The sequence below is a fragment of the Leptosomus discolor genome, chromosome 11 (assembly GCF_034619465.1).
Source record: "Leptosomus discolor isolate bLepDis1 chromosome 11, bLepDis1.hap2, whole genome shotgun sequence".
NCBI classification, from domain to species: Eukaryota; Metazoa; Chordata; class Aves; order Leptosomiformes; family Leptosomidae; genus Leptosomus; species Leptosomus discolor.
Window position 1 is genome coordinate 9,566,022 of NC_141401.1, and position 26,908 is coordinate 9,592,929.

Sequence of the window (26,908 nt, forward strand, 5' to 3'; positions counted from 1 at the left end):
TACAATACGACGGGCAGATCTAATAATGCAAGTCAAGGAGATTAAACAGTGTTTCAGTTGTGGTTCCTCCTTACAAATGAGGAAGTAAATGTCCACTGGTTGTTCCATATTGCCACACATCATCAAATCACTGGGATAGCTGGGAAATCTTTCACCTCCCTCCTGGATGTTTCAGGTTGTACCAGGATCCCCTACTTAAATGTCTGGAGCTTCTTTTTGTCTGCTCTGTTGAAGCAAAATCACACCTGGTAGAATGAAGTTGTTCCATGAAGATGAACATCCCATTGCATATCAAGCTCCCCATGCTTCTGGCAGTCCTATGTCCTGCTGAACATTTGTGTCCTCTCAAAACTATTCCTATCAATGTAAGGAGGATGAATAGCCTCTAACTCTTCTGCAGTGGTCTACAGAAAACAGTCTTCTGTTTTCATCTGCTGGCTCAGGGTCACTTTTGACTTCCCATGCTCTTTAGCTGACTTCTGACTCTTTCTCAGCGCCAAGGATGCCCTTCTCTGGGTGGTTAACAGCTTACTCATTTCTCTGACTATACACTTCTCTCTTTCCTTATCCTTCTTGAATTCAGCAAGGTTTTTAGCCTCTCAGTCTTGAGGTCCTCAAATGAGAAAATTGAAGGGTATTCCTTCAATACTGTATCTTCCATTCGCAGTGGATCAAGATGTACATTTAATTTTTAGCTACATCCTTTATTCTACCCCAAGAATAAGCCTGGCCATCTTATTTACGAATTTTCTCCCTCAGAGACAGTTTGACTACTGGCTCTTTTTCTGCAGATGACATAAAACTTTGTGTTCCTTATTTCCCAGTTGTTTGCCTCTTTTGAGTTCCGGCAGCCCCTACCCATATCAAACATGCTGATTCTGAACGCTTCAAGAAATCTACTTAGTCCAGCATTACTGTAACTGACTTTTCTCATTTTGGTGTATCAGAAAACAGATGAGCTTCATACACAACTTGAGGAAGATCACATCTGAACATTCTGCTGCCCCCCCATGACATCTGATGCCGTAACTTAACATTTGTTCCACCATGTGTTGCTGGTCAATAACTCCTGGCAGGAGGTGTCCATCTCGTTCACTGTTTGCATTTTCCTTTTCATTCCCGCAGCTGTACTGCCAGCTGTTGTGCTGGTTGCTCACAACTGCAAAAGAATCAGTTGGTCTTTTTCTAGACAGACACTGTGAATGGTCCACCCTACTATTCTGCATCTATATTTCTAATGATGAGAAGAAACCTGGCACAAAGAAAGAAGTCTGAGATGAACCAAAGGGAGTTTAATATTAAAAAAAATCATATTAAAAAAGATGATCATGGAGAGTCTTGGAGGAATGTGATCATCACGCCCCACAGCTCCTTATGATTACTGCCAAGACCATGAAAGCGCTCCAAATAATGTTGTGGGGAATGCTGTGATGCCCACATGCAATGCAGGTCATCTTCTGTTCATGCAACCTGGCATTTGGAAGACTTATTGCATCAGCAAAGACAGCCAAGAGTGAATAATCTTTACCAAAATAGCTGTAAAGCTATGTTAGCACTTCCATGCTGGTTGCACCAGCATTTTCTGGTGTTGGTTGAAGCTCAGGTATTCAAAACAAAACAAAACAAACAAACAGGGGGCTTCTTCCCATTAAGTGCTTTTGCCAAGGATCTGCCTGGCTCACAATGTTGGTGATAGTGAGCTCTTACCAACGGAAGATCTCTGCTTGGACTTCATCTTTGCTGAAATCTTTATGTGCCCTCTTGCAGTGCCTTCCCTAGGATAGTCTCAAGTTCCTCTGCTCAAAAAAGACTACAAATTTTAAAATTTGTTCACTGTTCTCCTAGGGAATGGAAACATGTTTTACCCATCCTCAGCTTCTCTGACTTCCCTTGAGCTTCACAACTGCTCACTGGTTTTTTCCTCCTCCAAAACTCTCCACAAGTCTCGGCCTGCTCCTCTCCGCTATCCACAGATAAAATTCCTCTTTTTCTTTGGCTTGTTTCATCTCTCTGGAATCCTGTCCTCCCTTCCTATCTGCTTCGAGCCGCCAAGTCACTCATCATCCCTAAATCTCACCTTCAAACCCTCCCTTCATGGTACAGTTCACAGCCGCCTGTGACACGAGGCAAGACTGTGTGTAGAGGGTGCGAGGCAAAAACGTTCTGCATAAAGCCAAGCTGTGGTGTATTGTCTCAGGGCCCCACAACGGAAAAAAAAAAAAAAAAGAAACCAGAACCAAGCCGTGTGACCTCGCAGCTAACAAGAGATTCAGACCCCAGAGCTGACTTTACAGGGTGCCCTGCGAGGGGGCCGCGGGCCGTGCCCAGGCCTCCACAGAGCCGCCCTGAGCCCACCCAGGCGAAACCCGCTGACAGGAAACCGTTTCCTTCGCGGATTGGGACCCCCCCCCCCGCCCCGGGCAGAGGGGGTGGCCGGAGGCAGCTACACGGGCAACTTGCATTTATCGGTGAGGGAAAAGGGTAAACGCCGACACGCCGAGAGGCCGCGCGGTGCGAGGGGGCGAACCCCGCACGGGCTGCTCCCCAGCGGCCGCCGCAGGCCCCAGCCTGAGGGGAGCAGCCCCCCCCCAGCGCCGGCCGGGCCCCCCGCCCGCTCAGGGCTCGCCCGCTCTACCTGCCCCGTGCCGGCCGCAGCTTCCCGCTCCCCCCGCGGCCGCTGCCCCGCTCCCAGCCCTACGTTCGCCTCGGGTCACGCGCGGGAGGAGGGGGGGGAAACACGGGCCGGGCCGCTGTCCCTTTAAATAGCATTCCGTGGTTCACGTCGCCGCCGTCTCCTTGTAATAATTAGTCGCGGGCTGTAGTACCGCCTCCTCCTCGCGGCCTCCCTTCCTCGGCTCCGCCAATCAGCGCCAGCCCGCGTCACTCTGAGGGCAACGAAACACGGAGAAAGGGAAAAAAAAGTTTGGTGAGGAGCGAGCGGGGCCAGGCGGGGCCGGGCGGGCGGCGGCGGGACGCGGCGGGCCCGGAGGCAGGTGAGGGGAGCGCGGCTGGGCCGGGGACCGACCGACCGGCGGGCGGGTGGGCGGGCTGGCTGGCTGGGGGCCGGCGGCCCCTCTCCGCGGCGGGTCAGGTGGGGCGGCGGCCGCCCGGTTGCCGCTGGGGAGCGGTGGGAGGGCTGAGGGGAGAGTCCTGTGTACCCTCTCTGCGTCCGTCCCTCGCCCCCCGCAGCCGGCAGGCCTGGGGCTGCGGGGTGGCGGCGGGGCCAGGCCGGGCCCAGGGCCCCGGTGCTCTTTTTCTCCCTTTTTTGGTCGTTCCTTCCTCCTCCCCTCACCGCGCCCCCCCCCCCCCCCCCCCCTCCCGCCGGGCAGCTCCTCGCTGCGTGCGCAGGAGCCATCCCAGGGCAGAGGTGTTTGTACTCGTGTCCTTGGGTGGAAGGGGAGAGGCAGGCTGCCGGCCCGCGGCGCGCCGCCAGCCCTGCGCCGGGCCGGCGCCCGGCCCCCGCCGCCGCTCCCCTCCCTCCTCGGCCCCGGAGTTATTTTAGTTTGGCTGGAAGAAGTCGGGGAGGAGGGGGGGGGGGGGGCGGGAGAGAGTCGGCGGTGCGGCCATGGTCGGCCTCCCCGGCCGGGGGGTCTCCCAGCTGCTGTGGGGGTTTGGGCTTGAACCAACGGCGCGGTGTCGTGTGAGTGGGGGGGCTGCCCCGTCGCCTCTGTGTTGGGGCCTTCCCCCGGGCCGGGGCTCTTGGTGGCTACTGCAGTTAGTGTTCGTATCTGCTCCTCGGATAAGTTCGGTGCAGCCGTTTTGGCTGGTTTGGGGACAGGAGTATTCAGGAAGCAACGTGCAATTTGTGTGGTGGCACCCTTCCAATTAAACCAAGGGTTTAAGCCTACACAGTCTGTCATTCTTTTACGTTTTATTGTATGAGAAGTTCTTTTTGTGGTTGCTCTTGTGCTCGTTGAGGAACCCTGTGAAATTTAACCAAACTTACCTCCTTCTAGGCTCTCCAAAAAGCCTGGTGTGATAGATAAGGAGTGTGAACATCCACTCTTGTTTCCACAGGATGTTAGGATGGGAGAATCTTAAACAATAAAAAGCACTAATTATCTTACTGCTAATAACAACGAAATACAGAAGCTTCCACCAAATGTGCTGATGTAATGTGGAGGCATTCAACAAAACCGATGGTAGTTACTTCTCCTGCATGGATTGACTTAAAGTGCACCGTTGTGTTTTGAGGTCCATTCCCTGGATGTTTGTCCAGGCTTGTCCTGTAATAGATGTCATTGCATAAGTTATGGGGAGTAACGAGCATGCTGAGTTTTTCATTCTTCTAAGGATCTACATTCGCATATTAACTGTGCCAGGCTGTGTACACTGAAGAGAGAAGGGTGCAGCTTGGTAAGCTGCCCTATGAACTTGAGGGGGGGTGTGTGTGTGTGTGTGTGTGTGTTGGAATAAGGAAGAAACTATTCTCTTCCTCCTCCTGCTTCTAAGCAAATGATTTTGTCTGATGTCATCTTAAATAATTTCTCTCACACGGCGCTAATCCTCTTCTGAACTGTGGATGATGATAACAATTGATGAAGCAAATATGTCAATTCCCTCCTTAGTCCCTTTCCTGTCTCTTCTTTACCTTTTATAGCTTTGCTGGTTGAATTCTGCCTGAGGTACCTACACCTGTTCTTTGTATTAATTATCACCCAACCCAGAACAAGGGGACGGGTTGTTTTCTGATCTGTCGTATATTTGTTAGGCCAAAATAAGCGTGTTTTGCAAGGCTTTTTATTCCTTATGATACTGAATATCAAAGTCTATGACATATCAGTGGCATAATTCCTTGGGTTTACTGCTTTCCAGATAGAGGAGAAGCAATTCTTCACTACTGAAGAGACTGTCTCCTGTATGCATTTCACAGGATACCTCTTAAAATACTTTTTGTCTTACAAAACTATGAATCATGTTAAAATAATAATAGATTAAAATTTACTTCTTGACTAATCATGAATTTATGGTGAAAATGAAAAACATTTTATGTGATATAATATACATCTAAAAGCGTGATCTGAGAATGTAAGTTCACGTTTCAACTTCTTGTTACTTTATGGTCTGAGATGGCACATTCAAAACATACGAATAGCTTGAAAGAGATAGTGGCAAGTTATCGAAGGAGAGTAGCATTAACAGAAACTACTGAAAAGTTGCTATGGTTACAGATAAAGGTAATCCCTGTTTCTGTGTAAGTGTGTCCTTTTGTAACAGCTATATTAATCAGTGATGTCTGAGAAATTGTAAGTGTACAAACTTCTGACTCCATTTTCTTGGCACCTAATAGCTATGCAGCTATTTATTTTTTTTAAATACTGAATGGGCTGTGACTTGCATTCAAGATACTTGATTTAAGCTGCAAAGAGTATTATAGATTACATATAAGTGTACTTGGAGCATGCTGAATTCAATGGAAACTATGGTATACTTTTTTTTTCCCCCAAGAGATGTGATGTCAAGGATAGGTCTTTTAAAATGTCTAGATCCTTTCTCAAGGACTCTGTCTGAAGCGAGTAGTGTGGCCATCTATCACTGGAGGCCTCAGTAGTGCAGATGTACAAGACACAATTCCATGTCCTGGTTTAAAAAAAAAAAAAACAGCCAGAACACAAACAAACAAACCCCCAAAACCTGAAACAAAAACAACAAAGAAACCCCCCAAAACCAAACCAACATGGCAACTGCTGAGAGTGGTTGAGACCTGTTATGGATGTGCAGCTTTATAGGCTAGGAGATAACACGGAGCAGTGGGGGAAGAAGTGTTTTGCTTCATGGCTTACTCCCTACATAAAAGGAAGCAGTTGGAATTTAACATGTGGATGAACTTTAAGTTCTCAGGGTAGTGAAGTTTTGGGTGGTTTTAGAACTGCTGAAACTTCCAGGGGAGTGTGTTTGTCAGGTGCATCTGTACTCCTGTTCACACAGCTAACGAGTCCTCTCTGATGAAGACCCAGTATTTACCACATGCACCTCTTTGTTGTTTCCAGATTTGATTATTGCAGTGCAGTAGTACATCTTGAGTTGAAAACAGCAGGAGAAATCTCAAAGTTCAAGATCACTGAAATCTCATCGGTCTGGTATGTTGTTCTCTCTAGACTCCTGGAATAGCAAGTTGAAATCTGTATGTGAGGGCCTCCTTAGTTACTTCTAAGGATCCTAGAGGTTTCAAGGATCTTGGCTTTTCATCAGCAACTTCATTCTCAGAAAGTAATATGCTACTAAGAACGATGGAACTGTGTGTTGCTGGGGTTGTGTAGAAGATTGTTTTTGGTAGTGGTGTTTGTAGCAGGACAATGAACCTGTGCTCCAGAACCTTCAGTCAACATACACTCTGAACTTGTTTTCATCTTGCCTATCCAGCCTGGAAATTCCAGGTACTTCTGCAGACTGAAGTCAGGTTGGAAAGGAGCTATTGCTAATTGACTTTCTAAACACTGTACACTGATATATTGACAAATGTGTAAGAATATGAAAAGGAGTGTTTCTTTCATCACACAGGGAATTTTTTTCCCCCTGCCCTTACATAGACATGGGCCTCATGAAGCTTATGTTATTTGTGTTTGATAAAAAATGATTACTAATGTTTCAAAATAATTTCTCAAATGCCAAAGTCCTGGAATTCCTATACTAATGTGTTTAAAATTTATATAGTTCCAAAAATATCTTATACAACAAGTTAATGAGAACTATTGCTTATAAACAGGATTGTAGTGTGAAGATGTGAAAGGAATGGGAAGCAAAATATTACATTTAAAGCTGTCTCTAACAACAAAAAAGCCAAAAGTCAGTGATAGTTATTTAAAAAAATAATAAATAAAAAAATTCAGCACATGCTGTAGTGCTGCTATAACTGACAACCAGAGGGTAAAGTCCTTTTCTACGATGCAAGTTCAGTCTGTGTCTGCAGCAGTTCAGTTGCTTTGCTACTTATTAACGTTGTACAGCATCCGGGAGGTGTAATGTATTCAAGACTGTGAAAAACGGGTGCAAAATTGTGAAGAAAGCTCTTGTGATTCACACTGGTCTATTGGGAACTGGACAGCGAGTAACCATCTCCTCATCTAATCCCTGAACAGCCATCACATGTAGCTTTTGATCACTACTATTCTGGTCTCTGTTTGAACTGGTGACTTCCAGATGAAAGGCTCTGTTCTTGATCTCTTGAGCTGTCAAGTCCTCCAAACTTGCTGTCTTCTGTATGTGTAAGATTACAGAACAAATGGCCTTTTAGCAGTTCCATGATTACAATAGTCAAATGAGTCAGGTGCTTTCTCTTGTTACTGTCCTCAGTGCAAAGTTCGATGGCAGCAAACTGAATCTTTTTTACACTGCTGTCAAAGCTTCCCTGCTTAATGTACTTCAGCTGCAAGCTGCTATTTTCGGGGGTTTTTGTGCATTGCTATAGATACTGTAAGAGTAGCAAAGGCATAACTTGAACCTGAACCTTAAAATGAGGCCTCTGAATTTTCTCCAAAAAGTATGTGTGTTCACAGGGAAAATAGGTGGCTTATGTGCAGAAACTGAGCTTTATAAATTAGGCTTTTTTAATGTCTAATTTCACTAGGTATCCTTCCGCATGAGAACTTGAATAGCAATTTTTTAGTGTCCAGATTCCCAATAGCTAGATATAGATGTGTTTACCCATGATTTCTAGTCCAGTGAGGTAGGGTCAACTGTGAACCTAGTTTGGATAGCCCATTTCACAGACAGGGTATTTGTGAGGATAGCAAATTACTCTTGGGGCATTCTTAGTATGATAGTTTTGTGTTATTTGGGGTGTCTGGGTTTTTTTGGCTTTAAGTGAGATGAGGTAAGCAAATCTAGGAGGTCAGTGCTGAATGGTGGAGAATCTGCTTTGCCATTCCCCTTATGCTCTGGGTGAGCCATGCTCTTGCTTATCAGAAGTTGGCCAAACTTCTGCCAGATCAGTGACTCAGAGGCAGATGGAAGGGTCTGATGAGCACCAGAGCTGGGCAGAGGGAGTCAGCCAGACCGCATCACTGGGAGGGGGAACGTGGGGAGAAAAAGGGATGAAAATTCTCCCTCGTGTAGTGATAAGGCGCGACTAGTTGCCTGTGTAACAGAAGCATGAGCTGAAGTGTGGGATGGTTGATGATAAAAATTATTTTTCATCACCGTTGCAGTTGCGAGGTGGCTAGACTTCTGTGGTAGCTTATAGAGCTGGAGAGTTTTGGGGTAGTGTGTTTGGTTTGGTGTGTTTTCCCCTCCTGTTTTTTAAGTGCCCAAATAATAACACTGACTTCAGGGTTGTCATGTCCTTTTCTAGCACTAGGCAGTTTGGTTGATAAGATTTGCGACTTCTGCTGTTGTTTTTTATGGGCCTAGAGATAATGTGCTCTAGACTGAAGCTTTCCAAGATTGGTTACTGAGATACCTACAGGACGATTTACTGGTGTGTTTTATTTGCATGAACTATGTTCTCTGTTTTGACTGCTTAGATAATGTTTGGTGAAAAAAGTGTCATGTAAGTATGGCCTCATAGTTATCCTCAGGGGACCTGATGAACTTCTAACAGTACTGACTCTTGCAGGGCACTGAATTTGGGTGCAAGGGTTAGGATTTAGTTCTTTCAGCTTGTATTTTAGGTTCTGTAAGGGAAGTTATGTAAACCTGGTTAATTCTGTTCTTGTAGTGTTTCAGGCTTATTGACTTACAACTGTATGAATTGCTGCTTTTCTGTGGTGTGATAGATTTCTCTAAAATAGAAGGTAACACAAAATGTGTTATTTGACCATTTTAGAGGAATTAAATGTCCTTCCTGAAGGTGTGTGTTGTGCTCTTTTGGTGTGGGTATCACAGCTCAAGGGAATATTTAGCTGTAAATATTATCCTGATGTTGGGTGGTATTTGCAGTAGAGCAGTATGCTAAACATCTTGGACTTCATTAATCTGCCTGAGGAAAGTTGAGATAGATACCCGTTTTGTGGTGTAGGTGAAGGAAGGGAAGGTGGGCTGCCTCAGCGCTGGCTGGAGGAAAGGTGCTAAGAACCAGAAACGAGTTTTTTTTTTTTTCCTCTCTGCTCCTGCACAGTACAAAAACAACCCAAATGTGCTTGTGCTGACAAGTGCTGTACCTTCCTCTAGCTTAATATTTTTAGTTATTTTGCACCAAACACATGAAAATGTTTTGTATAAGGCAACCTTCCTGACCAGGTAAGTCTTGTGTAACTATGATGATACTTTGTGGGTGCAGGAGGAAACACTGACTGTGTTCTGGCTCTTCCTCATGTTGCTTGTTTGGACTGGGGCAAAGTTTTTCCTAAACAAGGTGTCATATCTGTGCTTGTGAAATATTTATTAAGCCTTGTTTTGCTTTTACTCTTCTTGCACGTTTCAGGCTTTTCACTTGATAAATGGGTAGGGAACTGCATCAGCATTCATGCTGAGGAGAAAGAGACCCTTTTAATCTAAACGACAGGTTTTTGTCTAGTGCTAAGAGGAAGCTGTGCTGTGAGAAACACTGTTGACTGTCAGAAAGTGAACAGTATCTTGCAAATTTGTTCAGTCGAGTGAAGCCTGAATAAGCACGAAAAGTTTCTGGCAGAAGCCATGGTACCTTGTGAGATGGAGACAGTCACTTCCTGCGGAGCTCCTCTTCTGCTGACTCATGCTTCGCGTTGGGGGGAGTCTTTGGAACCGGCAACCCCCCGTATTTGAGCCGGGGTTACTAATTCATACGGCGCGCCCGGCTTCCCGGGGTGACCCTAGCCCCTCTTGCAGAGCGGGTGGGCTCAAGCCCCCCATCCGACCGTACCCGGTAAGCGGAGCAAGCGGCAGCTGTGCAGTCGCAGCGGGAGAAGCGCTGCCAGCCCGCTCGGGGGCTCCCCTCTTCGCCACCCGCCACCCACCCGGCTTGGGGGCGGCGTGCCGGCTGGGGGGTCGGTGCCCCCCGGGGACGGGCCCTGCCGGGCGGCAGGGCGAGGCCGCAGCGGGGCCGCCGGGGCCTGGCCGCCCGCTGCCGCTGGCCGCGGCGCTCCCGGGAGCTCGCTCGGGGCGACGCGTCGCCGAAGGTGGTAGTTTTGTCACGGCCGGGAGCGGGGTCCTGTCCCTTTAAGAACCAGCCTGCCCAGGGTCTTCTAACCCGCGCAGCCTAACCTGCTAGCAAGGAAAAGTTCTTTAAATAATGGATGCGCCACTCCACCAATGGCGGAGCGGAGTCTGGCTGGCGGGGCGGGGCTTCCTCCATTCGACCAATAGGAGCGAGGGAGGCGGGGCTCTGCTTCCAGGCTAGGTTGCGCCGAAGTACAGCTTGAAGTGAAGTTAATCTGGGGTGAAGCAAACAGAAAATTGTGGAGATTTCGTTGGTAGGAATTTTCCGGTTCTAATCGCGTCGTGTGGCGTTATTTCGCCCCCTGGGGCAGTGAAGTTCATGTGCGTGGGGCTTTTCTTCATTGTTTCGTTTTCTAATGATGGCAGAATATTAACATTTATGCAGGGAAGCAGAACAAAAGGGCTCTTTAGGCAGGAAATAAGGTGTTGAGAGGCTCAAACTTGACCGAGTTTCTTTTGTCATCTGTTGGCTTGCACCGGGTTTTTTTTTTGCGTGGAAGGATCGAGTCGTTCCACCTTATTTTATGGAGAAATGTTAATTCTAAAATAGCGAGGATAATGCTGCTGTTTTGGAGTTACACAATGTTACAGGAAGAGAGCTCGGTTTTAACTCTAACTTCTCTGATGCTGATGAGATTTGGGCTAACTAATTATGACAGCTGCTATGGGATTATTCAGTGATAGCATTTGCTCTAAGTCATTTGTCTTAAATTGTCTTTTGTTGTATCACTGAAGACTGCTGTGCTGTTGTCTGTGTGTTTGTTCTTGATGAGATGAACGTCTCGCAGGTCTTTAGCATTGAGAACAAAGATATGTAAAGATTATGTAAAAACATAGCAATTTTTCTCTCATTTTTTAATCAGTTTTGTAGAGTAGATGGGTCTGAGAGCTCTGATTACAAACACAGGCAGGAAAATTAAGTGTTACTGCCCTGTGGTGCAGCTACTACCCTCCAGGCAAAAAAAAAAAAAAAAAAAGGCAGGGGGATTTCTTTTCTCTGGAATTGGTCAGAATCTCTCTTGAATCCTGTACTGCCCGATGATAGCTGGTGTTTTCTGTGAGGCAAGATTATTTTCAGTTTCTGTACCAGGTTTATCATATGTGGTATTTTTAGTGACACTTTCTGCATCTGAAAGATCTTCAGGAACAGGAAAAGTACGATTTGCCATGGGCGGCATGGGATAGGGTGAGAGGGAGGAGAGCAGGAAGTGGAGAGTCGGGAAGCAGGGAGTTTCTAGTGAGAATGAAGACTCTTTTAATTGTCATCCTTTCTGTATCTTTAACAAGTGTTAGATGAGGCAATGTACAGAACAATGCTTTCAGAATGGTGAATATATTTTCTTACTTCCCTAAATAGTTCCTGTTTTTTATAAAAATACTTATGTCTATATACAGCTGCTCGTGGGAATCGGAAAGAAATACTCATGGCCCTAATACTTGTTGACTCTAAAGAGCTTGATGGCTTTTGTATGATTAGTCTAGGTGATAGAAGAATGGATGTGAAAATTGAGCAACAGTCTTCCAAATGACAGTGGAAAGCAATTACTTAGACCTTTACTGAATGTAAACAAGTGTGATTATTAAAGTGTACCTTGTTCTTTCAGTTTTTACATTGAACCATTTTGGTTTTTTACCAAAATGCTGGGTCTGGGTTACTTTTATGTATGACAGTGTGTCTTGCCATGCTGGCATCTTACCATGCTCTGGTGGCTTATAGGTCTGAATTACTAATTCACTCTAGCTATCTGTTTTTGCCTGCTTACAGTATTTTTTAATGTTCTAGATTGTATTTAAACCCTGGAAATACTACTTTAGAATAAGCAGTGACTATATATGGTCTTTTAGCTGAGACATGGGCCAGATCTCATGTATCGGGGGAGATATTCAAGACTGAGGTATGTAAGTGTTTAAATACCTCGTTTTTGAGTCATTTCTTAGCTGACAAGTGATGCTAGGCCTAGACTGAGTGTGTGTAGATCAGATTTCTGAGGTGAGGGCAAGAATAGTGTACTAGTGTACTTTGCTATAATTTCTATAAGCTTACATTATGAGTATGTGTATTAGACTTCCTTAAACAAAAGGAAGCTAACTGAAGTATTTGTGTACTATTAAATACTATGTTAAGCCAGAAGCTGGTTTTGCTTAGAACAGCGAAAAAGGCCGAATATGTGAGGCAACTTGATTCATACTGTTTGGTGACTGATAGCCATTCTTCTTGGGTACCCTCTGCCCCCCAACTTAGTTAGGAAAGACGTATTATTTGGGACCAATTTTCCTGATTTATTCAACACAAAAGTGAAATGCTCAACTCTTACCACATGTATACAATTCTAATGCAGGCTGTTTGTAGAAAGCAAATCTGCCCTAAAGGATAAACATACCACTTTGCTGGCACAGCTGTACAACTTCTGTATTCAGGCTACAGCAAATGTTTCGTGCTTGCATTCAAAGCCGTCGCTGGCAGGACCCGTGTTGTCCCCGCACGACGATTGGTTGTTCCAGCACAAAACCTTCTCCTGCACATGCTCCATCTGCAGATCTTAAACACTGTGAATGTGTGGTGTGCTGTGGGATTTATGTGTCTGCTTCTTGTGCCAGGATAGAATATACATCTCTGATGTGAATAAGAGATTCTTAGAAGTGATTGTAACTGTGTACAAAATGCAGGATCAAATTTAATCACCCCTGTTTGAGGCAAAGGGGATTTGTGCTCTATAGGCTACCGACTGCTGGTGGCGCTTCTCAGTGTTGTGAAGTGGGTGGCCCACCATGTGCTGGGATGGTAACCCCACACTCTGGCTCGGTTTGGTACCACTTAGAGAGGGCTGTGTGCCTCCTGTGGGATGATCTCTGTAAAACGTGCCCAGAGCCTTAGGGAGGGCAGGCGCCTGTCCAGCAAGCGGTGACATGGGCTTCAGATCCCTGCTGGTGGGGTGTCCTCTGCTACGTGCAGGGGCCTCCTGCCAGTCTGCCAGCAGCATGGGTCGTGTGAGCGCTGGAGGCAGTCCACTGGGCTGGCTTAAACTGTTTTAAATTAGTGGCTTGAGCCAACCCAACTGGCTCTCTTCCCCTCTTCTTCCCCTGTAACCCAAGTGGTTTAGCGATCACTTCTGCTAATTGCTGTGTGCCCAAGGCAGAAGGGAGTGAGGGAGGGGAATAATGTTGTCTTGGAGAGTTTCGGCTGTATCCAGAGAGGGGCATCTGCCCGTAGCGTTAGATGTGGTGTTGGGCCTGTTAACTAGTTCTCTAGCAGTTCCTAGGAAGGATGCGGCGAAGGGGTGAGCTCGGGAGCTGTTGTTCGTTGCAGCCATGCTGTTGCAGGAAGATTGGCACTGGAGGGACGGCCCTCTCGTGTAGATACAAGGGCTCCTCAGAGATAGTTGGCCTCCCGTGGTGTGGAGCTTGGTCTGGGTGGGGCAGATGATCTGGCCAGTGGTGTTTACGTTGTAATATGGTTTTGTGAAAATAAGCAGTTAATTACACATGACCTACAAAGGAGTAAAAATAGCTTGGATCTGTTCTTGCTTTAAAATCCATTTAACAGAGGCATGAAATGCTTGGGATTTTTAAACCTGCTTATTTTTTTTTTACCTGTAGAAATATCAGGAACATTAAGTCCTTCTTCCCTGTTCTTGTTGGGTGTCTCAGATGTGTCATAAGCTTCTCAGCCCTTAATTGAAGGGGTGGGGTGATGTATTTTTAACAGATCCCTTCTTCCAACTGTGTTTATAGGGCTTTTGAGCTAAATAGAGATTAGCAAAACCAAAGCTTTGACAGTGCAAAAATCACTCCTCCTTGGTCAAGTTGTGTGTTCTTGCTCATTCTGCAGTTATTGACAGAAACTGATTTTTTCGTTTGAAAAGAACTTTTTTGGCTATTAAATTATGCATTAAGAGATAAACCCAGTTAAATCCTAACTTGATCCATCTTCTGCTCCCTTTAGATCAACTTAAGACAATCTTTTGAGTATTACTTAGACAAATGAACACTCGTATTTGAGTATTTCCTAAAAATAGCTTCTTTTTAAGCAGCAGTTTTAATAAATGCACTGACTTAATGGTTCAGCAGTCTGTCTCCACGCTGAAGACCACCCCTGTTCAGCCATTCTGCCCTGTCAGGATGTGTTTGTATCACAGGACTCTAACCTTCAGGATATGGTATTTGTCAGTCTGAAATGTAATAATCCTGTATCTGGAGAACTAAACTGTAAACAGTGTGGCTGACTTGGCAGGCCTTGGCAACCACCTGAACAGTTTAACTAGCCCAGGGTTTAAGACAACACTGCACTGGTGTGTCCTGTGATTCATGATGCTAATGTATTTTTATCTATGTGAAGGATTAGGGAAACAAATATAAACTTAATAATCAAATTGGAGTGGGAGCTTAATAGCAGTATTTTTGAGGACAGAAGTGAGGTGCTTTCAGCTTGTTCAAATGTTTTGCATTGGATGTGTTATTTTTTAAACAAGGACAGAAGTTTTCCCCATTAGCTTGAACAAGGCGGGAGGCTGGACAGTTTTTGTGTGTGCGCCATTGAATATAATTGGACTGATGAAAGCAGAATATTGCATGGGGAAGGGAGGTATTTCCTACTTAAGGTTTTAAATTCTGTTTGGAGGTGAGAGGCAAGAGAGAACCACTGATTCTACAGGCAAAACCCGTAGAATTTCTATATCTAAGTTGGACATGTTTCTGCCTTTTTATACAAAAGTCTGTCTTCAATTGCCAGAAGAAAACATTTAAGAAGTTGATCATGCTGGTTTTGAGGATGGAGTGTCAGGAGAGATACGAGGCTTCAAAGAAGGATAAAATTGTTTGTCTATTACCCCCTGTATGAGTTTAAGATGTTTTACTAAAATAATGTATAGAATCAAGGCCTTAATGCCATGTAATGTTGCCATGTAGCAGAATGTTTTCTGTGCAACAGAATGACCTTGCGTGGGAATCTGCACCATTGTCAAGGTAGAGGCAAAAGTGGCTGTGTTTTGAGCGTTTAAGTGAAATGTTGGGAGATTTCTCTTCCTGCCTAGCTCCTTCAGAATCAGGTAAGAAACTTGAGGTAGCTTTTGTTGCTGATACAGGAGAGTTTTCTAAGTGAACTTCACCAGACTTCTTATGTTGGGATTGTGCTATCCAGATATCATGCTAGTATGGTCTGCTGTTGGATGTTGGTGGTAAGTCCTTGAATAAAGTGATTTTGTAGGTATTAAGTAGAATTAGTTATAAAACAAATGTCCTGGTGAAAATAAATGGAGGTGTAATTATTTTAGTGTTTTATGTTATCAAAACAATTTGATTACTAATGTGCAAAAAAAAAAAAAAGAAAAACATACTAAAACTGTGGCAATATGGAAGGACTTACCTGGAACAATTTTTAGGGAAGAGACTTCAGAATTGCTCATAGGATTGTTTTGAATATCAGTGTATGTTCATGGGGTTTGTTTAAAGTATCTTCCTCTCCCTCCTAGGAGAGGAAGAAGGCAGCATTAGTAACAATAGGTCAAGGTAAGTGTATTATCGGTTACATAACAAACGAATCGTCAGCTGAGTGTGACAAACCACGCAGGGGCTGACACTGGTGCTGAGATAAAGGAGTATTTGATTTGTTGTGGACTTCATGAATTTTTTGCCTTCCTAATAAGTCTAGTCAAACTTGACTCGGTGCTTTGATTGTGATTTAAAACTCCTACGCATAGCAGTAGGGTAATTGAATGGCTTAAAAAAATTTTTTGGAAAACAAGAACAACAAAAAAATTATCTAATTTCACACTTAGGTCACTTAGTTGATTGTGTTGCCTTCCTGCATTTGCTTTTTTCTATCTTGGTGTCTGTGAAACTTTTGACTGTTACCTCTGGTCTCTCTTACTGCAAGAATTAATTAGCTTGTTATTCTGCAAAGTCATAATGTTGCTATGACCCATGGTCTTAAGTTTATACCTCGTCATTCTGTATATAAATAAATCCCTGATTAGTTGCTACCTACTTAGCCTTCTGTCTTCTACCTCAGATCTCCCACTACACAATCGGAATGCTTGAAATATCAGTCTGCTCTGTTGAGGAATGCCTCTGTCCTTGCTGCAGCTCTGACACCTTAATTTCTCAGACTGTCAAGCCTAAGATGAAGAATTTATTGAAACTTCTTTGTTTGGCCTGATAGCTCTGTCTCGTGAGCTTGCACAGGGCGGCATATACAGTGTAGAATGCATGTTGCAGTGTTGCTGGGTTTACTTAAGCAGTTATTAAAACGGGAAAGCCTTCTCCTGAAATCCAGGGTTATGGGTTAAAGAGAGTGATTTTTTTTTTAATGTAAAGGGCACAAATATTCTTCAACAGTAGTGTGGGACACAAAAGTGTGAGACAGAAGAGATTTCTGTGAGACAGTGTTAGGGCATTGGGCTTTTGTTTTTAAAGCCATAACAAGGACGTGGTACTTGTGGAATTAGCCTAGCATAATGCAACAGCTGAAGCTGTGGTGCCTGGGAATGTGTCTTCAGGCCAAGCTGAAGGGCATTGGTCTTGCTGATCTCCTCCTTGTTTCTGACCTTATACCATAATAAAAGGGAATATATGGTGCTCTTTTTTTTTTTCCATTGTTTCCTGATAGAAACCCTGTTGGCTGGTGTTTGTGAATGGAAGAGAATGAACATCATGATAAAGCCACACCTTGCTGACAGTTGAGGTTCAGTATCTTGAGAGCAGATTTTGTTCCCTCTTCATCCATTCTGAAGTGTGATATGCAAAGCAAAGTAATTGGAGAGATCTGGCTTGCATTTGCTATGTTTGTCTATTCTTTATAAAATGAATTTTCCTTTCTCTAGAAAGTGCTGTTACTCTGTCATGTGTCGATCTGTTCTCTGGCAGAATGATCACTATGGCAAGAGGATAAAAAGAGAAGTCAGATGTACTTAAAGAGTTATTGTTCAAAATGCTTCTAAAAATGCAAATTTCTGTTTATGTAGCTTGAGGAAAAAGGGGGAATCCCAGGGCACTGCTTAACAGCTTGGCCCTTTTGGAGACGAGTCCCTTCCTTAAAGCCATTTATGGCAGTATTTTTTTATGTAGAATTGTAGAAAGAACTCTGTACAAAGGTACCATCGTAATAAATGGGGAGACGGTGGCATCCAGCCATGCTATTTTTAGGCTATTGTGCTCTTAACTTGCTGATCTAAGTGTTCTGGACAGTAGGTGGGGGAGATGTTGTACTAGAAATGCAGGCTCACATAGCTGCATCTTGTCTGAAAACAGAATGAATAGCAAACTCTTATTGGAAAGGCAGTTTACAGAGTTGTACCTGGAGTACTAGTAGGTAAGAAGGATGTCCTGGTAATTAAAGCACAATGTTTGCAATGTAGACTCTTGCTAGAAAGCTGTCGGCTCTGGCTTTCTTTTCAGTTGAGAAACTGAAATATGTGCAGTCTGTTCTGTACAGGCTTAGGAAAGAAGTATAAACCCCCTGATTTTCTGTTCCATGATGGCAGTGAGGAAAAAATGCCAGTTGTCCTCAATCAAGTTTCTTCTAGTAGTTTTTAAGCTTTTCCTAAACAGTGTAATGACCTCTCCATCTGAGCAAGTGATGTAGTTTTGGAAACCTTCAGAAATGAGTGTCTTTCACTACAGATTTCTGATCATTCTTTAGCCCCTTGTCTTTTTAATCTGACACTATCTTGGATAGTTAAGGCTGACATAAGACAACTCTTATTTAATTTTCACGCTGTCCTCTTAGTGATGTGTGCATTTTTCCTTGGATTGTACTATGAATGAGACTATGCCTTAGAGTTCAGTTCTGATACTAACTCGGTAGTATCGCCTTCCTCCTGCAGCGCACTGTTAACCTTGACTCTTCTGGCACAGAGCTGTAGAGCTGCACCATAAACCAGATACAAGAACCAATCCAAGCTTTTGAAGAGTGAAGTGTTCAAGGTAGATCAGTTCCTGGCCCAACCACACTGGCAGAAGTAACTAAAGCCCTAAATTACCTGTATCATGAAACTGTTGCATTGGTTGCATAGAACGTATATTGGATGGATGTATATTGATTGCCCGTGGATGTTTACATAATGCAGTGTTTCAGGTGGTGTAAGGTGACAGCTGAGAGGAAACAAAGGAAAGGTGCAAAACTTCATAGTGTGACCAGTTGGTATATTCCTATCTTCAGTGAAACTTGATGGTATATTAAAATGATGGGTAAGTATCAGTTGCCCAGCATGGTGGATGCTGATAAACTGTGTAAGTTTCCTATGCTTTGTGCAGGGTGATAGGTTTTAGAATTTAGACATTCAGTAACTTGTTTGAGTTCATGTAACCTGGCTTCTTCAGTGGTTGAAATAATAATTGGAGGGGGCGGGGGAGGGAAACCCACCAAAAAATCCCCTAGAATAACATTGGGGTTAAAACAAAGTAGCACCTTTCAGTCTCTTGGCTAAATTTAAGTGCATTGCAAAGGATGAGGAATGCAGCTTTGCCACAGGGAACATCATACTTACACCTCTTCTGCCCCAAACTTGTCCTTAAATACCCTCTGTGTTTGGTCAGGCTTTAGCTTTAGGTTGAGTTCCCCATCAAACCACAGTAAGGGTATTGTATAATTTCGAACACTTAAATTAGACATAGTGCATAATTCTAAATAGAGCAACACATCATGCATGATAATCACAATGTTCTTGGAAGTTAAGTTGAATTCAAGATGCCCTCGCCAGAAATGATGATGATCATGATAGTTTTATTTATTAACAGCTAGCAACCCTGATATTAGAGCAGGACCTCCCTTAGCATTAGGCCAACGTAGGACTGTAGCATTATAAGCTAATTAAAATTCTACATAGTGTTGTTTACAAAAACAAATTATATGTTTTGTGCTTACTGTCAGTTCTCAGCAACAGGTGTTTTGTTAACAAGAAGCTGTCTATTTTGGGAACTCGTGTTAAAGCAGCTTTTTATCTCTTCTGAGTTTGATATGCTTAAAATAAGTGAAACTTATGTTGTATTGAGGGAAGATTACTTATTCACTGAAGCTCAAAAGAAGCGATTACTGAATCTATATCTATTCTTTTGGTAATTATATGGGTAATCGTGTAAATGTTTGAATCCTTCTTACAGATTATTTTAGTTTGTAAAGCCAAACCTGTTTTAAAATACAGGATCAAAGACAGTTTGTGGAGCTGCCCTCCGTTTGCATCCCTTAAACTTTGGTGTGGTATCTTAAGGGAATGTAGAGAGCTTTAGAATCTCTGATTCTAATTTTACGCAACCTCTGATTTCTGAAGTGTCTGACTTCAATATATGATGCCAAAGAAAGCAGAATGTAGCCTCGTCTTGTAGCTTTCTAACCTTTTATAGAGCACTTTAAAAGAAGGCATTTCTGTAATCTGGCAGGTTTCAAGTAAACCCTAAAATTTATAGGGCTGGGTAGAAATACGGAGAGCAATGTAAGGATTCCTGCAGTCTTTGGCTTAGGCACCTTAATGCCAAAGTACAGCTATGAGACAGCACAAACTCTAGGGGGAAAAAAAAGTCTCAGTCTCCTTGAGCAGTATCTGCAACTAGTGCAGCTTGACGCCAGTTCAGCTACAAATGGTGGAAACTCTGTGAGTTGATACAGCAGACTGCTGATGAGCAGTTACTGAGGTGGTTTGATTTTTCTAATGGGTGTAACTCCTGAATTCGTATTCCTCTTGAGCAGGGACGCCAGAGCAAGCACTACCTAAAAGTATGCTCTTTTATTAGTAGTTGCACGTTCCATTACAAGTGTAACTTCATGTAAGGTTTCTTGCATCAAGGCAGTCTTGTCATAGAGACAGCCATCTTCCAAAAATGGACCTGCTGAGCCTGTCTGCCTCTAGCCTTAAATCTTGGGTGAACTGGATAGGATAAACTGAGTAAGTACAACCTCACATTTTGGGAGAAAACCGCTTTTGTCTCTCCTGGCTTGTGTATGGGCATACAGTGCTTTGGGTAGGACAGCATGACTAGCGGGGCAGCTGGCCAGTGTCCTCTCTGCATTCCTCAGATATGCTGCTTGGACTTCTCACCATGACTCTCCCAGAGATACCAGTACAAAAACAGCCTCCCGAAACACATGATGTGCTCTTTTCTCATGTTCGCTTTTCTTGGTCTATAATTCACTCAGAAACTCTCTTTACTTTGTACACAACAACTGTAGTTCCTGTGTTGCTCTCGGTGCTTTTAATGTTTAACTAGTTAGCTTTATTGAAGGTCCCTCTTGTGTCTTGCTGTAAACAAGCGTGTCCAGCTCCAAGGGTTATTTGCTGTTTTTTTTCTCTTGAACCCAAGAACTGACTTGTGGGGTGTGTGTGTGTGGGGGGTGTTTTGTTTTATTTTTTCACTTGCATTCAGGTTGACCTCTACAAAAAGGCAGCTATGTCAGCTTAGATTTTCTGATAGTCATCACTGGATAGACAGAAACTTGAAGTATGCTAGTCGTGCTTTTTCTGAAGGCATCTTTGTACTTCAGTGGGCTGGGGTTTCCTGGATTAACTGGGCTTGCCTACAAATGTATTGTGCTGTTGATAAATAAGATGCTATGAAGTTTTCCAAGTCGGAGAAAAAATGATCTTTCTTGGAATTTCACAAAGTTTTGATACTGTCATATGCAAGGGCCTGATTCTAGTGATGCTGCAGTGTTAGTCTTGAACAAGTAAGGGGGCCTAATAAAAATGCTTAAAAGTACTAACAACAATAATCCTTGGCATCTTGTTTTATTTTGCTGCTTTTAGGCTCAAATTGAAATACATGATAAATAGGAAGAAAATTCTTGAAGGCTTTATACAGTGCTGCATTGAGTCTTTTAGGTGCCACAGCAGTTACCAGATGCTCCAGCATAAAGTAGTGGTCATTCCCACAAAAACCCCACCATCATGTAGTGAAAGCCGGTAGCTCTGTGTGGCGGCTTTCTGGAATTCCAACACTTTTTCATGAAACTCCTTTTGTCTATACTGTGCCTCTTTGAAATTCCACGTAAACAAATGTGATTCCTCCTACTAGTCAATAAAATGTACCTGTTACATGGCTTGTTATTTTTTTAGGATTAATCTTCAGTAGAGTAATGAACTTACTGGTATTACCTTTTTATTTGGTATGATGACTATATTAAAAAGTGTGGAAATTAAATGAGAAACTTGCTTATACTCCTGTTTTTTGTTTGTGAACTTCTAAGTGGTCACTGCAAGTAACTTGATGCATTTGCATAAGGTGAATGAGAGTTTCTGAGGTACCCTGTTTTACAGCAGTTAATCTTTGGTTCTAGTAATCCATACTTTGCCAAGGTCGAGCATGGCCACAAGTAGTAATTACAGTTTCAAAGTAGTATCTATTAATAGTATATGCAGACAAGCATAGAAAGCTGAATCCTTATTATCAGTGATCTTCTTGATACCAGTATAGAATCTGTGTGTCTTTGTTCATGCCTAATAAGAGTGAAGAGGTTGTAGTGAAATGTTCTTTTGCTCCTTGTGTAACCCTGAGTACAAAAGCAGGCAGCTGTAGTTAGCAATGTACAAGCTTTGACACTAGAGCCTTTGTCTATACCAAGAGTTCCTGGGTTGTATAATGATGTAACATTGGTAGTATGACATTCTGGCTCAGATTAGTTATGAAAGTTGCTAATGTTCCTTCCTAAGACCTGAACTCTGTTTTCTGTCCATCTGCCACTTTCTCTCATGTGGCTTTTTTTTTTTTTACACGAGTGTGACTTTTTTCCCACAGGCTTTCTGCCATCTTAAATCTGTGATTTACACTGTACAGGGAATGTAGCTTGCTTGAGGGTCCAAATTTTACTTATATTTTAATTCTTGTACTAAAGGTTTTAAACTTAGAATTAGAAATGAAGAAAGGAACAACTCTTTCCATCTTTTTGTAAAGTGTCTGCTAGGAGTGTCTAAGTGCTTGATTTTAGCCTAAAATCAGTATGTATGAAACAAAGTGGTTCAGCAGGAAGAGAGTGGAACATAAGTAGATATTGGGTGACTTCTCAAGTGAGTTGAGAGAACATCTTATGTAAGTCTTTGGTCACTAGTTTGACTGTTTTGGTTTCGATATTAAGTCATTATATAAATTCTACTTCTGTAGTTCACATTGCCACTTTGAACGGTATTTAGCTGTGAGCAGGAAGAAAATGGGAGGCCTACTGGAATGAACTGAAAGCTTTGAAATGCAAGGATTCTCTTGGTGCTGAGGAAGTTGGATAACTCCTGTGTTTTGAAAAATGCAGCAGCTGTGTGTTCTGCTGCTACAGGAACAAAAAGGTCACTGCCCTTACAGATCTGCTTGCATAGTTGGTCCTTAACCATACTCACTTTTTTTAACTTAAAGCATTCTGATGAAACTGGGTCAGAGTGTAACTACACATGTAGCTCTGCTGGCAAATCTGAACCAGCTGTAGTGTTTAGCCAGGGTGAGCTGGAGATGAAATGACATGTCTGACTGCAACCAGCAAGCTGGGCTGAACTGTAATGACTGAGGCCCCTATTCAAATCTGCCTGTTCTTGGCTCCATAGCAAGTCGCTGCGACATAGTAATGCCTTAAAGCAGCTACAAATGACTGCTCAGTGAAAGTAAATTGGGGCCTTTTTGGAGAGAGCAGTGGAGTAAACAGAAGACAGGACTGTTCTGTAACTCGCTATTTATTTGTGAGTCTAGTGCTTTGTAGCCCGAGTAGTGTCCTGCTTCCAGGACACCTGAGCAGCTGTGTCTGCAAATTCTGCTACAAAGCAGTATCGTCAAGCGCAGTCAGTGCTTTGGTAACTTCTGCAGGAAGGTTCAGCAGAGCTCTGCTCTTAGGCCTTTATTTGCCATTTGTTTTGATAAGCCTGTAGAGGAATGTGTTTCCTATTTACTGTTTTTTGTACTGACATGCCTTTTCGTACGGTGATACAGGTGGTATCGGATATCTGTACCAGTACATGCTCTAAAATGGAATGTGTATTTTTGGATACACAACTTCATACCTTGCTTTTATGTGTGCCTGGGTTGAAGGTTTATATGTTTAAACAGCATAAATTAACATTTTTGCAGTTTCTTCCTTCAAAGGGAAAATAACCATTAGTACTGGTGCTACTTAAGTCAGTGCTGAACTGCTTCATTATGAAGGTGATTATGATAGAGGAGGCAATGTTTTAATCACTTGTTGAAAATTGGATTCATCCTTTGAGGTGAGTGTCAGCTGAACTCTGTCAGTGCGTTGATCTTTGACAGTGAAGAGAGAAGATTACACTAAATGTTCTGTTTTCTTTTGGAGAAGCATTTTCAAAGGTGGTGTTGCTATGGTTCAAACTGTCTGGTTTGGTACTGCAGCTGAAGCAGAATGCTATTTGGGTGGTCTCTTCTGCTTCAGTGTTGGCATTTGGGAGGGATCCTTCCCATATCAGTCACAAATTTTTAGGAGTGTTTGCAGAACACAAGGCTGTACTTTAGTTGGGGTAGCAGATGTGAGTATCTGCTCACTTTCCCTACTACGCCATGAAGTATGAGAACAACTAGAATTCAAGACACCTTTTTCTTTGGGGAAGACAGATGGAGAAGGCTGGCTTCTGTGTGTGTTTTGTGGTGGTTTTTTTTCCTTCTTGAGAGCGGGGGGCAAAGAGATTATTCCTAAACCTTGTGTGTTTAATCCTGCTAAATGCTGCGTGCTCTGATCTTACTGATTAACATTTGAAGCCTATGAAGCTAGGGTATCAGTTACTTGAACTAGTAGCATATAAACATTTTAATTAAAAGGAAAAGGAGGAGGGAAGAAACCAACCAGCACTGCTGTGCCTGCTCTTTAGGGAAGGGATATACACAAGTATTTTGTTACTTGTTTTGCAGAGCATTGGAAGAGACAGCTCTTTTCAGAGAGAACCTGATATCTGAAAGACTTACCCTGCTTTAGTGTTTCTACAGCTTCAGCTTTATAAGTTTTTATAATCAGGAATGTCCTTTATATGGTTTATTGTGGGTTTTGCTTGGTACAGAGAATAACTTACTCTGAGGATGTGCACTGGTGAGGGAGGAATGGTAGCAGCAGCAGTAAGCAGGCCTTACAGATGTGTGAACTTGCCTGTGTATGACAGGAGTAACAGGAATGAGTAGACTTTAAGCACCAAATTTGTAGGAAAAGGACTTAGCCTGCAGAGCTGTGTGCTATCATGCTTCTAGTGGCAATACATATTTTTGAGAGGAACATTATCAGAGGTAATTTTGGCTTAAGCCTAGCAATTTTTAGCTAATACAAAAATAGGCTGTTTATTCCATAATCTTCAACAAAGTGGATGTTCTGGTGTTGCGTTGAGGGGGTTAAGGCTCTTGCCTTTCCCTGTAGTGTGCTTCCTTCTCATTAGTGCTTGTACAACTGGTTATACAACTATACTATAAAGAAGAGCAGGGAACACACTTAAAATACTGTGAAGAGTTTGGTTCTTTTTTTTTCTTGATTCAGTCGATTCAGTTCTTCATTCAGAGTAACAGGTATGACCCTATGAACGTTGTGCAAGCACAGCTGGGGGGGGAGCGGGCAGAGCCCAGAGGTATTTCCAGCAGCTTTACAAGCTCCGTATTTGTTTTGTGACACCTCAAGCTGAGTGGGACATACGTGTTGATTCCAAGACCTTGCTGTCACTTCAGTGATGAAGTTGCTTCAAGTTTTGTACTGAAGCCAAGCCAGGAGACCAGTTTTGAAGCTATGGATCGGGTGTGCACTAGGGTGTATTTTACAGTAGCCTTGTTGATCAGCAAGGGCTAGCTGCCCCTAAAAAGAGTTGTCCTATTTTTACCCTTGTCGCTTCCTTTGCACTGTATGTCAATTCTCTAGAGTTGATCTTCTGTCAGATCAGCAAGCTCTCCAGTCCACCAGAACAACTAGTCCTGTGGTTTCCATCAGATGGATGAACTGATCTGACTAGAGGAAGGGGCAGGGGTGCACAGCAGGGAGCAGGCTTCCCCCTTTCACAGCACTTTCAAGGCTGCAGTTGCAGTGACAACCCACCATTACTGGTTTATGTGGTGGTTGGGCTCAGCAATACGGTGGATCTTCCTGCATGAGGAATTAGGGGCAGTTTTGAAACAAAAATCATCTGAAGCTGAGCCAAGAACTGGGGTAAGGGGAGGTCTTCCTTCCCCCCAAAACATCTGCTCAATGATCTCTTGCTGTTTGTGTGTGAGATGGGGACAGAGTCCGGCTGCTCTGCTTGCAGCTGTTTGACTCCTGCCAGAGCTGTGAGGAGGAACAGTCCAGTCCCTGAGGCACAGTGCTGTGTCATCTTGGCCTTTGCTCTCCTGCGGCGCTGGATGTGTACAGGAGAGGCATGTCTGAAGTGCGGTGGCAGGAACCACCAGCACTTGGATCTCTATTCCCTTATATTTTCAATGCCTGTTTTTGGATAGTGATTATCCTAATACTTTGTCTGCTTTGCTGCCGAAACAAGTGGTTCCACATGTGTCTTCAGCTAGACCCTCTCTCATGCACACATGACAAGCACAAACTTGGAAACCAGTCTATGTTAAAACTAATTGGCAAAAGATGGAGTGTTTGGTTTGTTGAGTTTGATCACTTCATTCGTTTTGGTGCATGTGAGCACTGAGAGGGAGGGAACAGCATGGAAGAGGGAGTGAGAAGCTGGGGAGCAAGACCTTATTATAGTGGTTTGGTGTTCTATGGCTTTAGGGTTCAGATAGATCAGTTCAACCATCTCAGCAGCTTACAGGCTGCTAAAATGTGTGTTGTTCCTCCTGGTCACATGTCATCCCTTGCATCAGTTCCAGAGTTTTTTCTCCTGTGTTGTGCTTTTTTTCCTTTTTATTTTTGTTTTTTTTTTGGAGGTGGGGGGGTGGGTGTGTGTGTGTGTGAACTGACTGAACTCACTGAACTGTCAGAAAACTTTCTATGGTGGTGATGGCTTTTTTCCCTAGTGGTTTTTTGGTGGGTCAGGAAACCTGCTGGGTGGGTAAGGGTCCAGCTGAGCACCAGAGATGGTGCAGGGGATTGCATGCAACTGCTGCCTTATGAATGCAACAAGCTGTTGTATTGGTTCAACTTCTTTCTTGTTTGACTTCATAACATTGCATCAGTTTGATCCTATCTCTTCTCCATTTTATTCCCCAAATATTAGCAAGCAATGAAGGATCTTCCACTTCCTGTGGCTTTTATTAAAACTCTTCAGAAGAATCCCTGGCACTTCCCTTTGGAGATTTAAATGTTCTGGAGCCTCATGCCAGTGGCTTGTGCTTCGGCTGGTGGCAGGATCCACTGGTTAATGAACTCGGGAACTGGCTTAGCTAGAACTCAGTCCAGCTTTTCTTGTTTTTCTTCTGGGCATCTTTGTGCACCTTTCACAATTTGTTTATTGAATTGGAGCAGACTTTTTTTTTATGGCCATGTTAGAAATTGTTATGCTGTGATTGCATTAGGACTTGGTCCCTTCAGCAACGGTTGTGTTGGAGTGAGAAAATAGCAGTAACTGGTGCTGTTACTGAGTTCCTATGTGGTGCTTGAAGCTAACGATTGAACAGAAAGGCAGTCATGGTACATTTTGAAAGTTAGTGTGGTGTGGTTCTTTTAGTGTGCTGCTGTCTAAAATTAAAAGGATTAATACTTGTATTTTGACATTGAATTTGTATTAGCCTTTAAAATATTCCGTCCAAAGTGTCTTTTTAATTAGTCTTTCAATCTTAAGCATTCTATGCAGAGAGTGGCTTGAGTAAGGTTTCAGCTTTAGATTGGTTTGAGTTACCAAAGCACAGAAAACTGTTCGTTTACACTCTCCTGAAATGGCTTTGCTGAATGTTTGGCCCAGCGTAAGAATTATTCCCACATGTGCTACTTGCCGTTTCATTCTAAAGGACT

General features: G+C 43.4%; 1 protein-coding gene across 4 annotated transcripts in view; it reads left to right on the forward strand.

Annotated features, from left to right (window-relative positions):
- The first annotated feature begins 2,944 nt into the window (after nt 1-2,944).
- The window catches only part of ZFAND6 (zinc finger AN1-type containing 6), a 37,920-nt gene continuing 13,956 nt past the window's right edge, over nt 2,945-26,908 (forward strand). Inside the window, exons 1-2 of one of the 4 annotated variants that reach the window (XM_086471519.1) lie at nt 2,945-2,993; nt 5,991-6,080. Coding sequence is in view for 1 of the 4 variants with exons in the window: in XM_086471517.1 (XP_086327643.1) it covers nt 10,394-10,395 (2 nt within the window). In the remaining 3 variants the exon portion in view is untranslated. Of the gene's footprint in view, nt 2,994-5,990; nt 6,081-10,305; nt 10,329-10,377; nt 10,396-26,908 lie in introns of those variants that run through there. The other 3 variants (XM_086471518.1, XM_009947342.2, XM_086471517.1) reach the window with 3 other exon arrangements.